At 45.9% G+C, this 14,306-nt stretch overlaps 1 protein-coding gene across 1 annotated transcript in view; it reads left to right on the forward strand.

Annotated features, from left to right (window-relative positions):
* GPATCH8 (G-patch domain containing 8) overlaps positions 1-14,306 on the forward strand; it is a 103,595-nt gene that overhangs the window by 79,414 nt on the left and 9,875 nt on the right. Inside the window, exon 6 of the mRNA XM_081932561.1 lies at positions 4,481-4,624. Within this exon, the coding sequence (XP_081788687.1) occupies positions 4,481-4,624 (144 nt within the window). The remainder of the gene's footprint in view (positions 1-4,480; positions 4,625-14,306) is intronic.

Consider the following 14,306-nt stretch of genomic DNA (forward strand, 5'->3'; position numbering starts at 1 on the left):
CCGAGGTGCCGGTACCCACAGCCACTCGGTCTTGGAGGGGTTGAGTTTGAGTCTGTTGTCCCCCATCCAGACCCCGACGGCTTCCAAACACCGGGACATCACTTCGACAGCCTCGTTGGGGTGGTTTGGGGTTGAAATGTACAGCTGAGTATCATCAGCGTACAGGTGGTACTCAACCCCAAAACCACGGATGATCTCACCCAGCGGCTTCACATATGCGTTGAACAGGAGAGGCGAGAGGACCGACCCCTGTGGCACTCCACAAGTGAGTGGCCTCAGGGACGACCTCTGCCCCCCTGTCAACACACATTGCTTCCGGTCGGAGAGGTAGGAGCCGAACCACTGCAAAACGGTGCCTCCGACTCCCATCCCCTCCAACCGGCGCAATAGGATACCATGGTCGATGGTATCAAAAGCCGCCGAGAGGTCTAATAGGACCAGGATAGAGGAACAACCCCTATCTCTGGCCCTCCAGAGATCATCAACCAACGCGACCAAGACTGTCTCTGTGCTGTGCCCGGATCGGAAGCCGGACTGGCGTGGGTCTAGATAGTCGGATTCGTCCAGGTGTCGTGGGAACTGCTGCGCCACCACATTCTCAACAACCTTCGCCAAAAAGGGGAGGTTGGAGACTGGACGGTAATTAGCTAGCTCCATTGGGTCGAGCGAAGGTCTCTTGAGCAAGGGTCTCACCACCGCCTCTTTCAAGGCGGTTGGTAAGTATCCCTCACCCAATGAGGCGTTCACCAGGCCCAGAAGCCAGCCTCATGTCACCTCCCAGGCTGCCAGTACCAGCCAGGAGGGGCACGGGTCCATTGAACATGTGGTGGGCCGCAGCCGTCCACGCAACCTGTCCAAATCCTCGGGGGCAACAGAGTCAAACTCCTCCCAGAATGGTCTCTCAAGACTCGCTGTTGATGGCTCGTCTGGTCCACTGACGGAGGTCCATCCGCTCCGGATCTGATCAATTTTGTCCTGGAGATATTCCCCAAACTCCTCTGCTCTTCCCTGTAAGGGTGTCTCCCGCGTCCCCTGCGATAAAAGGGAGCGGGTCACCCTAAACAGGGCGGCAGGGCGGTTATCCGTGGACGCAATAAGGGCGGCACAATATCTACGCTTGGCCGCTCTTATTGCCACAAGGTAAGTCCGCAAATAGGCTCTTACCTGTGTTCGGTCAGATTCGGAGCGTGAGGACCTCCACCTGCTCTCTAGACGTCTCCTGTGGTGCTTCATCACCCTTAGCTCCTCAGTGAACCAAGGAGCCCGGGTGGGTCGATGCCGCAGGAGAGGTCGCAAAGGCGCAACCCGGTCCAAGGCCCCAGTCATCGCCCTATTCCAGGCAGTCACTAGGTCCTCGGAGCGGGAGCGGGACAGGGCTACAGGTATTGGCCCAAGCTCCGTCTGGAATCTGTCCGATTCCATCAGGTGCCTGGGGCGGTACCAGCTTGTAGAGTCTGGTTCCGCCCCCTCGCGGTGGGGGATAGCACCAGGGAAATCCAGCCGGAGGGATGAGTGATCTGACCATGACAGGGGCGTGATGACTAAGTCCCCTATTCCCAGATCACTCGTCCACTGTTCAGATACAAAAATGAGGTCCAGTGTGTGGCCCCCTTCGTGAGTGGGGCCCTGAACTAATTGGGTCAGGTCCATGGCCGTCATGGAAGCCATGAACTCCCGAGCCACCTCGGAAGCCGCTCCCGTTGACGGCAAGTTGAAGTCCCCCATGACCAAAAGTCTGGGAGTCTCAACTGCCGTCGCTGAGATTAGCTCGAGGAGCTCGGGCAGGGCTGCTGATGCATAGCGAGGAGCCAAGTATACAATCAGCAAGCCCCACTGCCTACCTGGGCCCCAGTTCACACCAAGGGACTCACACCCGGGTATCTGAGGGACAGTGAACTCCCTCGGCTCTAAACGTTCCCGAATAACCACCGCCACCCCACCACCCTTACCCAGGGCCCGGGGCTGATGGAATGCCCGGAAACCTGGTGGGCACATTTCCACGAGGGGTAAACCACCCTCGTGGCCCAACCAGGTCTCCGTTATCCCTGCAAGGTCTAGCTCCCCCTCTGAGATCAACTCATTAATGAGGGGGGCCTTGTTGGTAACAGACCTTGCATTGCAAAGCATCAGCCGCAGGTCCTGGCTCTGTAGTTCCTGTCCACCTAGACTGCCGGGGTTGGTACAAGCGACCGGGCGTAACCAGCAGCCACGGTCTCCCAACCGACCTTGGGATCTTATCCTGTCCTCGCATCCCCTCCTCCCCGCGACCGTTGTAATAGGACAACCCTCTGCTCGAGTGACCTTTATTTTCCCCCCCTCCACCGCATCCCCGTCCTTCCTAGACTCACCTGTTTGTCCGGCACTGGCTCTCCTCCCGGTCTGATTGGCCCTCCCCCCCACCCTGGAACCCCCTAAAAAAGATAAAAAACATTTTACTAAAAATCCCCTTAACTTCCGGTTCCTGCACCTCTCAGGGTCCACGAACCCGTCCTCGAGGCGGGCCCTTGAAAGAGCCAAGTGCCAAACCTGCGAGAGAGGGGCCTCCCGCAGGCGGAGCAAGTCTAACCTCGAATAGGTTATTATCAAAATTCCAGTGGGGGTTAAGGTGCTGTAGATGGTAAAAATAAGTCAGTATGGGGGGGGGGGGGTAAAAGGCATTAGTTCCATAGGTCAGTGTGGGGGGGGGGGTAAGAGGCATTGTCCTGGATAATTCTTCAGTAAAGAGTGGGGGGGGGAGTAGATGTCCAGATGATAAGATTAGACGGATATGGCGAAGATGGAAAAAAATGGTAGAAAAAATGGATGATAGCCCCAGCTGGTAAATGGTAAAATAGTAAAATAGATGATAACCCTCCATAGTCTTAGATGGTCCTAGGTGGGCATAGGCTCAGGAACAGAGATTCAGGGTCCTTGGTGGGTGGGGGGGCAGTCTTGGCCCAGGTATCCAGATAACCATAATCCCAGGCAGCCTTCCAGCCTCTCCATGGTCATAGGCCCAGTCCATGGCCCTAGGCCAGATCTTCCAGAGGCCTCAGATGATCCAGGCCCCCCCAACCACCATAGCCACCATCCTATCCCACTCTGTCCTGGCGCCCACCTGAAGGGTCCAATAAACCAGGCTATCACCCAGCGCTCACCCAGGCGTTGTTCCAGGCGTTGGTCTTCCAACAGCGCCAACCTCCAGGAGTCACCGGGAGCCACCAGAGGATGACGAGAAGCCTCAGCAAGAAAGCCTCGGCAAGGCCCTTAGCAGAGGCATCTTTGCAAGCAGCCGCTGCTATCTCCATTCCGCCTGGCCTCAGGTCTTCTTTCGGCCTTTCCTAGTCGGCTGCCTCGCCTCTTTGCCGGCCGCTCTGTCGCTCCACTTGTCTCCTCTGCCGGCGCGCACGCCAAAACGCCGAACGCTGTTGCGCCGCCATTCCACGCCTGCTCGCACCCCCCAGCCTCTTCCTGCCTTTCGGCGATCTTCTATGGCCTCCCCTCGATCACCACGACCACCCTGACGGACCGAAATAGGTCCAAAACCAGCCCGGGTGGTTCATCAGTCCGACTCTCGGCCCTCCGATGGAACGAGGGCCGGAAACAGCACCCATTGCCCCGTTTGAGCTCTGTAGCGTCTCCCGGAGCTCAAGAGGCGACCGCCATTGCCGGAAGCTCCTCCTCCTCCTAGACCTCCTGTTAAGGTCTAATAGAAATCATTTACACATTTTGTCATTGATATTTTCCTTCCCAATTAGTTTGAAAATTGTACCTTTGGTAGTTCGATGCCACATTTTGACAACATGGTTTCTTAAAAAAATAATGTTCTTTTATATAAGAAGCAAAAGAGAAAGTAAGAAATCACATTGCATTGAAATCAAATTACTCTTTATTTGTATACATCTTCTTTTGGGACATTTTTTGTACTCTAGCAAATCTCAAGTGACATTCCTTTGAATCTCTAAGAAGCATCTTATCTAGTCACTTTCTTTTCCATCCTCATCTGAACAAGTCTCACTGTTAATAAAAATCTACTGTATTTTCCTTTCTCCAAAATGCTTACTTTGTTGATGACCTATTATAGGTTGTAAGTACTGTGAATAAGTATCAAATAATTTTAAGTGTTTAATGTTTGTTATCTCAGCAGTGAATTAAGTAGACTGGTAACTGGAATTATACTTAACATTTTTGTGTAAGTAGTAATCTTTAGTGGGTGAGGTTAATGAAATAAAGTGAGAGGTCAAACTATGCTTCTTAAGCCTACAAACACCTTTTTAATAAATTCTTTCTTGAAACAATGAGAAATTGCTTCAATTTTCTGTAATTGCACCACTGAATTTTGGAAACATGGTAAAAATTATTCAAGAGGTACAAAAATGACTGCTGAGCTGAGGCCCTGTACTAGGAGGCTAAATGGTGTAATGAAAGCCTTCCATAAACATTTTTGTTGGATGCTAGTTTCTTCTGAGGGTTTAAGACTTCATTCCTTTTGCTATTGCAGGATTACGTGGACAAAGAAAAGGCAATTGCCAAGGCACTTGAAGACCTTCGAGCCAATTTTTACTGTGAGCTATGTGATAAGCAGTATCAGAAACATCAGGAATTTGACAACCACATAAATTCCTACGACCATGCTCACAAACAGGTAAAAAGCAGATTTTTTTTCTTTACATTGTTTGTGCCGTGTGAAAGTCAGTTTCTGACACTGTGATAACTTCCTTCAATCTGCTTAATGTTTGTCTTCTTCCTTTAACACTCCCACTTCTAGCAACTTCATCTTGATGTTTCTTGATTTTATAAGATCCCTTTTGTTTCTTAATCAAAACATCAAAAGTGGCAAGTTTTATCTTAGCTCAGTAAGTCAAAGCAGCATCTGTTTTTGTTTTTTCTTTAAAAGTCAGTTCTTTTGTTGACTAGAAAATTGAAATTGGATTCCCGACTTTTGTTTTTGAATGTTTTTCTCAGTCACCCACAGAGAATAGGGTGCTAGAACCTCAAATGCTGATTACTTGCAGCCTGATGTTTAGGAATATGTTTTAGGGATAGTTTCTGAGCAGGTTAGAATTGGTGAGTAGTTTATGCTTTAGTCCTGTGATGGCGAACGGAGCCATATTTGCTGGCACGGCAGCCTTCAGCTCAGGTGCGCATGTGTGAGCCTGCCAGCTGATTTTTGGCCTTCCGGAGGGCATGGGGATGCCGTTTTCGCCCTCCCCAGGCTTCAGGAAAGTTTCCAGAGCCTGGCGAGGGCGAAAAACAGGCCCCAACCTCCGGTTGGGCCATTTTTCACCCTCCCCAGGCTTCAGGAAAGCCTCCAAAGTCTGGGGGAGGGTTCCTGCAGGCATGTGCAGGTGGGTGGGTATGCGTGCGTGCACGATAGCGCCGTACACACAATTTTGGCACACCATTAAAAAAATATTAGCCATCACTGCTTTAGTCCGATCTTGATATGTGCACTGGAGTTACCCATAAAAAATATCCAAAAGTTACAGTTGCTGCCAGCAAAATTTAACAATATAAAGTCTGTTCTGAAGAATCTGCACTGTTGGAATGTTTATGATGTTCACATTGATTTTACATGCCTCATCGATCTTATTGATTGACAGCTTATTTTCCATTGTAAACCTGTCTATCAGATCCTTTTAAAGGCTGGCCTCCTGGAAGACCCATTCTTCTAGCATTCAATAGAAAACCTCCCGTCCTTTTCTCAACTCTGGAACATGGGATCAGTTATGGAAATGTCCCTTTTCCATGGGACTAAACAACTACAACCACTCAGTCTTTTCAGGATGGAACCAAAATTTGTTCCTCCCCATTTGAACCTAGACACCCTCCAGACAGTGGGCCATTACCTCAGTAGTTTCACCTAATCAGCCCAGGATTGAAATGTATAGTTGGATATCATCAGCATACTAACGATATTGAACCTCACACTGATGGATGATTACATCCAGAGTTTCATGTAGATGCACACCAGATCAGCAACCTCCTGCATAATGATATCATGGGCAAGGACATATTTATTACACACTGACCTAGCATTCAGAAATTGTAGCCAGGGATACCAAGATCCCATCAATCTGATCCCAATAGTGACTACTGAGAGCAAGTGATCAGGATTATTATCAAACAGCATTCCCAGTATCCATGAGTCAGTGGCCCATCCTCTAGCTCTGCTCTTTACTGTACCAATAACGCCTAATATAGTCCTCAGCTTACAACCAGTTGAGATCAGAATTTTGGTTTCTAAGCAAAGTGGCTCTTAAGTGACACATCTACTTTTATTACTTTTTTGTCACCATTATTAAGCAAATCACTACAGTTGTTTAGTGAATTATATTGTTAAGCGAATCCAGCTACCCAATTGAGTTTGCTTATATCACGCTCGCTGGTGATCACAAATGGGGACCAAATGATTTTAGGTCACTGCAACTATCATAAATACATGTCAATTGGCAAGCACCCAAATTCTGATCACAAAGCCTTAGGGATGCTGCAATGGTTGTAATTGCGAGAATTGGTCACTTTTTTCAGTGCCACTGTAACTTTCAACAGTTGCTAAATGAATGCTTGTAATTCAATGATTAATTGTATCTTTCCAGAGATTGCCCATGAGTTCTCCTGTCCCAGGCACATCCATCCACATCTTCCAACCCCACAGCACTGCGTCTAGTTACACTAAACAATCACAGAAAAACAATATCCATCCATCCTTCACAGGCACTCTGTTAAGTCTTTCTGATCCCCCTATGGTCCTAAGATCTCACCAGCTGTTCTGCTCATAGCACTCTGCAGCTGTGAAGCATTTGGACTTCCCAGGGAGCCCCCACTTTAAACCAATGTAAATGAGTCAGTGCACACTTGTTTTTGTAGTAATGAGTCAGCAGCTGCAACTGCTGTACCCTCCAGGGATCTATTATTCTGTATCTCACATTGCAATAAGTATTTTCCTCGAAAGATTACAGCAATGTTTTTTCTGATAGGGATTGAAGCATTTCTGAGATCTAGTAGCATAGAATATCTTCTGTGTCTGATTATGCTTAGCATTTTCATCCACTGCTTGTAATGTATGTGTATATGCATGTATGCGCGTATTAGATGTTTACTTTAGATTTTATCCAACCTTTATTACTCATAAGTAATTCGAGGCAGCTAATCTATGTAATAGTCTTTCCTCTTCCCATTTCCCCCACAAAAACAACCCTATGAAATGGGTTTGGCAAACAGAGAGAATGATTGGCTCAAAGTCATCCAGCTGGCTTTCCTACTTATGAATGGACTGGAGTTCATAGTCTCCTAGTCTCTAGGCTAGCACCTTAATCACTACATCAAACTAACTCTCTGATTTTTTTCCTTACAGTAAGTTATTTCCTGTATCAAACAAGCAAGATTCCTGTTGTAGAACCTTGCTTGTTTGATATATAAATCTTTTTTAGTAGCTGAAATATGATATTTTGGGCCAGTCTTGAGCTTTTTGTAAACACTTTTACAAGCTTGCAATTCTTGCAAGCAAGCAAGGTTGTTTTCAGGCAAGAATACAATGTATTGCAGAAGGTCAAGATCACAGAATCATGTTCTTAAGGTATTGCCAGTGGAAAAGTATTTTTTATTGTTCTTTTCTTGGCTCTCAGTAAGCAAATTATGTTTTTACTTAGAGGGAATGTTTGATAGGGGCTTCCTTTGCTGAACTAGTTTCCTAGTTTTAATTCTCTTTTTACCAGCTTCCTGAAAGTTACAGTTTTCTTTCTGATTCATAAATATATATTTTGTGATTGGCTGTTATAATTATTTTGGGGTATGCACATGTTTTTGTGATTGCTACTTTGTGAGAAAGCACCCAATGTGTAAATCAAAATTCCAGATGTCCCAGCAGTCTCGAAAAACTGCCTTTTCCTATTTTAAAATGTCAAAATTTTGTTACCCCATTGAAGATATTCATCAGGTAGGCACAGTCTATGGAATAATTTCTCTCCTTTTTGTTATCGTGATTTGTAGCTGAAAAAATGGATTGGCAACTAAAGCAGCATTGAAATATTGCTTTGTTCTGGTGGAAGGATCAATGCTGCCTTCTTCGCTAAAATTCTAGAAAGGTTTAAAAGTAATTCTCACAGATTCATATCTGTTATGGATTCATTAGTTTTTCTTCAACTATTTTTTCTTTGCTTTGTTTTCTTTTTTTTCCTTTTACAAAAATGTACACTTGTCAATTTCTTCTGGAGGTCTGCTTTCTGACCTCTGTTTACCTCAATCTCTTTCCTAAAAGAAAAGGAGCTTGATTTGTTCTATTAGTACCCTGAATTTTTGGCCAACAAATGGAGCTTGGCAGCTAGCAAAACAAAAAAAACCCACAATATAATCTGAAGACAAGCTTTGTTTTTTAGAAACTAATTGGGTTTTTATGCATTTCATAGGTGACTTGGTTAAACAGAGTGCAAACTATAGAAATGTCAAGCTTATGTTGAAGAGAAGCCAAGGTGCAAAGAAACAACCAGACTAAAGCTGGAATGCAAAGAAACAACCAGACTAAAGCTGGAATGTAATTTTAAAAAAATCCATTTGGCAGGTGTTAGTCTAAACATAAGTGTAGAGTGCATAATTTAAATTTGTATTGTGTCATCAATAAAATTTGCTGGTAAAAATTTCTAGTTGAGATCTCATAATGCAATTACCACTAAAAACATTCCTTGTGTGAGAAGCATTCAATTATACTAACTAAGGCTAAGACAGCCTATCAATCTGATAACTCACCTGTCTTTGAGTGAATCTTTATCATTTCTAGCATTATTATTTTATCTGTTCTTATTCTCCTTTGAAGGGAAAGGATAGGTCATGCATAAAACAGAGAAGCACTGATAAAATAGTGTCCCCATGATATATTTTCACACTAAAACTGGAAGAAGTACTTATACATGTGCTTCTACAGAAGTCACAATAGTGGCATGAGTTCTATTTGATTTAGTCCAACTCTTTCACTCTTATAGTTGAAGACTAAAGCATAGATAAAATCTGCAGGGCTTGTTTTCTCTGCAGTCACCCAGCACATATCCTACTCAGTGGAGAAAGCCAAAACTCTTTGTCCCATGCAGGAAACTAAAAAGAGTGATGGTTTTCCTTATTCTGCACAGATAAATCCATGGTGGCAAGTTTAACTGAAGTTAGTTGGGTGACTATATGTGAACCTTCAGCCACATTTGGTTACTTATGGAGACCCTAAGTTGAGGATAAAAGTAGTTGTAACAGCATCCCATAGTAATTCAGAGAGTCAAGAGGCAATGTTTACCAATATATGTTCTTCTTTTAGAAGAACCTTGGACAGAATGCGTACCAATTGATGAAATGGGCCTTTTCTTGGACTAGAATTGTGTTATTTTGGTGCAAAATGGAGGGTTTAGAATTAAGAATGCTCACAGCCTTAGTAACAGTAGCTGTCCCCTTCAGTGCACAGAAAAGGATTTTAGTAATTAAAGACAATCTAAGCTTACCACTTGAAACATAAAACAAGCTCCTTTAAAGCCATTTCATGACATCCAGTATAAAGTGCAACCATATACTTTACGGTTAGAGTCGTGGTAGTGAAGTGGTTAGAGTGCAGTACTGCAGGCTACTTCGGCTGATCACCGGCTGCCAGCAGTTTAGCAGATCAAATCTCATCAGGCAACCTTCCATCCTTCTGAGGTGGGTAAAATGAGGACCCAGATTGTTGGGGGCAATATGATGACTCTGTAAACCGCTTAGAGAGGGCAGTAAAGGACTGTGAAGTGGTATATAAGTCTAAGTGCTATTGCTATATAATCATGCCAAACCTCCCAGATTTGCACAACTCACAATACTCTTCATTCCCCATTTGTTAAAGTGCTACACAAAAGGCATTGTCAGCCTCTGTTTCACTATTTGCCTTCGGCTGCCATTGAAACGGGGAGAGGGGGCTGGCTGGCATTTGGGAGGGGAAGTTTAAGTACAGGAGAGATTGTAAAAATTAGTCTCACCATCTACTGCGCATGCTGGAGATTAGTGCTTGGTGTCGGTCAAGGCCAACCGTCCTGCATACCAACCTGGTGATGCTCCTTGAAGATGGAACTCACATGACACCTAAGGGATTTGCAAGTTGTACAGTGGGAGTAGGGTTACCAGTGGGAAGGGGTTTGGTCACATATTGATATGTATGATTTCATGTGCTTTTACCTCAGATCTTGCTTTGCTTAGCTGCTATCTTTTCATAACCAGTAAAAGTACTCTTAATTCTGCAAAATGGAGTTAAGTGGTTTCTTTCTTGGTTGCTGAGAGAGGCCGGCTTGACATTAAGCAAGATCTCACTTTCGCACTCATCCCGGAGCTAACACCTTCCGAGAGGAGTGTAAATAAAACCAAAACCTTCAAAGGAGTGTCTTACCCAGACAGTGACCAGGAAGATGATCTGGGGGCAGCTGCACCCTTGTGTCCCTTGGAGACGGAGTAGATGGCGGATCTGAATTTGGAGGAACGGTCCATCCGCCCCAAGTCGTCGTTGGGAGTGGGACAGAAGTATGATCCTGAGGAAATTCTGGCTGGAGTTACCACAAGGCGACATTGGTGGCTGGCAGCTGCTTGGCAGGACACAGATGAGGAGAACATTATGATGTCCCAGGATATGAAACTCTTTCAAGAGGCTTGGGAGAGGTGACGTTTACACGAGAGCATCCCGAAAGAGAAGGTGATCTCCCAGACCTAGAAGAGAGAACTGCAGAAGCACTGTTCCGCCCAAGGGGGGCCCTGGGGGCCGAGAGTGGAGCTCATCAGGATGGGAAAGCCCTGGCAGCAGCAGCCGCGAGAGCCCTTCCAGGAGAAGGAACCCCCCCCCCCCGCAGACGCCGAATGGCAAAAGTTCCTCCGCTTGGTGTGAAATTTGGAGGTGACCCAAAGGAACTAGGATTTTTCCTGATCCAAGTCTGGAATTTCATGCAACAGTTCGGAGAGAATCTCCCCACAGAAGAAGCCAAGGTAAGAGTTGCTACCATGGTGCTGGAGAACAAGGAAGCGGCATGGATGGTTGCCCTGCATAACAATGACTCCCCCCTGCTGAGAGATTATAATAGGTTTATGGCCACCCTGAGGAAAGGCTTTGATGACCCACTCACGGAGCGGAAGGCCAGAACCAGAATGAAAACCCTTACCCAGGGGAAGAACCCAGTGGCTGATTACATACAAGAGTTTCGTGAATTGCCCGTTTATATGCCGGGGTGGTAGGAAGAAGCTTTAACAGTTTTATGGATGGCTTAAACAAAGATATATACCAAAACTGTGTAAACAGTCCCCCCCCCCCCTGTAACTTGCAACACTGGTACAAATTGGCAGCAGACGTGAAGATTGATCTAGCCAGAGACCAGTACTGTGAAGAGAGTGAGAAAGAGAAAGTTAACGCTCCCAACCACCCCAAAGGAACTCCGAAAAGAGGAAAAGGTTGGTCTACAAGCAAGCCCCGGTCCACCACCTGCTTCCTTTGCGGAAAGGAGGGGCACCGGGCAGCAAATTGCTGCTCCAAGATTGGCCTAAAGCCCTCTGCCGGAGGGGAGAGAAAGCTAGACAAACAACCTGGGAAGAGAAGGGACACCGCCATGAAAGGCGTGGAACCTGTTGCACAATTCCCTCCCATCCCAATAGAAGAAGAACCGTCCTTCTCATTGGGGGAAAGTGAAACCGAATCCGATGATGACTGCCTGTTAAGTTCCCAGTTGGGCCCCATGACTATCCCAGTAGAACTTAAAGTGCTCTCTACTGGCGCCCAAGCAAAAATACTGGCCCTTTTAGTCTCGGGATGCACGTGTTGCATTGTTAGCCTGGAAGTGGTGGAAAAAATGGGCTTGAAACTGAGAACTTTTAAACTCCTCATTGCTTTTTGCCACTAGATGGGTCTATAGCTGGGGGGGCTTCTGCCCATTTTGTGACTGAACCTATAGACAGGTGGATGGGAGATCACCAGGATACATTTAAGTTTCATTGTGGCACCAGGGATGGACTATCCTCTCATACTGGGCTTACCCTGGTTACGTAAATGGAATCCACACATCAACTGGAAGAAAGGGTGGTTGCGCATCCAATCTGCTAAACCCCCTGAGGGAGAAGGGAGGGTTTCCAATACAATGCTGAACCTAACCTAGCAGCTGCGGTGCAAGAAAAAATTGAGGGGGGGGGAAATCCCAAAGGAATATTGGGACCTAAAGGACGTTTTCAGTGAAAAATCCTCTGATAAATTACCCCATCACCGCGCAACGAATTGCAGCATTGAGATCCTCCCAGGAGTAAAACTTCCAAAACTCCAGATTTACTCAATGACCCCACACGAAATGGAGGAATTACAGAAGTTTATTGACAAAAATTTGAAAAGGGGGTTTATTAAACTGCTAGGCCACGTGTGGCCGCTCCTGTGTTGCTTAGAGAAAAGAAAGATGGCTCCTTTCGTCTCTGTGTTAACTACAAGAATCTTAATAGTGTGTGCGTGGAAAATGTACACCCCCTCCCTCTGATGAAGGATATGTTGGCCCAATTGGGTAAAAGAAAGATTTTCATGAAATTGGACCTAAGAGAGGCCTACTACAGAGTCAGAATCAAAGAGGGAGATGAATGGAAAACTGCTTTCAACTGCCCACTCGGGTGTTTTCAATTCAGAGTGTTCCCATTTGGCCTACAGGGGGTGCCAGCTGTTTTCATGCAATTAATAAATGAAGTTTTACATGAACACCTGTACAAGGCGTGATGGTCTAGCTTGACGACATCCTTATCTATACAGAAACACGTGATGAACACGTGACTTTAGTACGGTCAGTACTCAAGAAACTCCGGGCCGTAGAACTTTATGCCAAATTGTCTAAATGTGAATTTCATCAAGAGAAAATTGATTACTTGGGCTACCGCATCTCCCACAGCGGCATCGAGATGGATCCAGCGAAAATCCAGGCTGTAACTGAATGGGTACCTCCTTGCACCCGCAAACAATTACAAAGTTTTTTGGGATTTGCAAATGTTTATCGTCAATTTATCCCCTCGTTCGCCAGCATTGCTCTGCCCATTACAAATCTCCTAAAGTCAAAAGGGGAGGCCAAGCCTAGACCGGGTAAGCCTTTGAATTGGACTATGGAGTGTCAAGCCGCTTTGGAGAAATTAAAGCGACTCTTTGCAGCTGAACCCGTTTTGAAACACCCAGATATGGAGGCAATTTATCGTTCAAGCTGATGCCAGTGATGTGGCGGTGGGGGCAGTATTACATCAAATGAACGCTGATGGAAAATTGCAGCCATGCACTTACACCTCTCGCAAACTGACAGAGACGGAGAGACAATGGGCTATATGAGAAAAGGAAGCTTTTGCGGTCAGATGGGCTTTGATGACCTGGCGACATTTCCTAGGAGGGGCAAAACACCATTTTGAAGTATGGACTGATCATAAAATTTGAAAGCATTTAAGACCCCGCGTAAGCTATCTCCTAAACAGGTGCGTTGAGCGCAACATTTCAACCGTTTCAACTTTGCCCTCAAGTACATTCCGGGGGGGGAAGAACTTCATGGCTGATGCTTTGTCTAGGCTTCCCCAATACAACTGCTCTAAGCTGAGCGTAGTTCACCCAGTCATCCCAGCAAAAAGTCTAGCTGTCCCGGTGATTACTAGAAGCCAAGGAATTTCGAATTTAGAGGTCATGACGGACCTCATGTGCAAACTCAAGGAGGGTCTTGAGTCCAGTGACTGGTTCAAGGAACATTCAAATGAATGCACTATGAAGGATGGACTGGCTTGGGTAGGGGCTAAATTATATATTCCTGCTGACCTGAAAACTATTGTTCTTCAATGGGCCCATGATTCGAGAATGGCAGGTCATTTTAGATTTGTAAAGACTTTACATCTGGTTAAGAGACAATTTTGGTGGCCTTCATTGAAAAAAGACATTGAGTCCTACATAGCCAGTTGTTCCGTTTGTGCTACCGCAAAGCACCCAGCGGGAAAATCCCAGGGCCTTCTCCAAGGTGTGGCCCGACCTGAGGCCCCATGGAAAGAGATATTGATGGACTTCATTGTCGAATTGCCAGAGAGTCTAGGAAATACAGTGATTTGGGTAATTACTGACCTGTTTTCCAAACAAGTTAATTTTGTACCCTGGTCCAAAATCCCATCAGCTAAGTTGTTAGCTAAGTCGTTTATTTCACGTGTATACTGGTTACATGGAGTACCTGAACGCATAATTTCGGATAGAGGGCCCCAGTTCACCTCCCTCTTCTGGAAGGAGTTTTTGAAGTAATTGGCTCTGCCCAGGGGCTAAGCTCCACTCACCATCCTCAGACTAACATGGCTTGTGAATGAACTAA

The sequence above is a fragment of the Natrix helvetica genome (assembly GCF_964273705.1).
Source record: "Natrix helvetica genome assembly, chromosome: Z".
NCBI classification, from domain to species: domain Eukaryota; kingdom Metazoa; phylum Chordata; class Lepidosauria; order Squamata; family Natricidae; genus Natrix; species Natrix helvetica.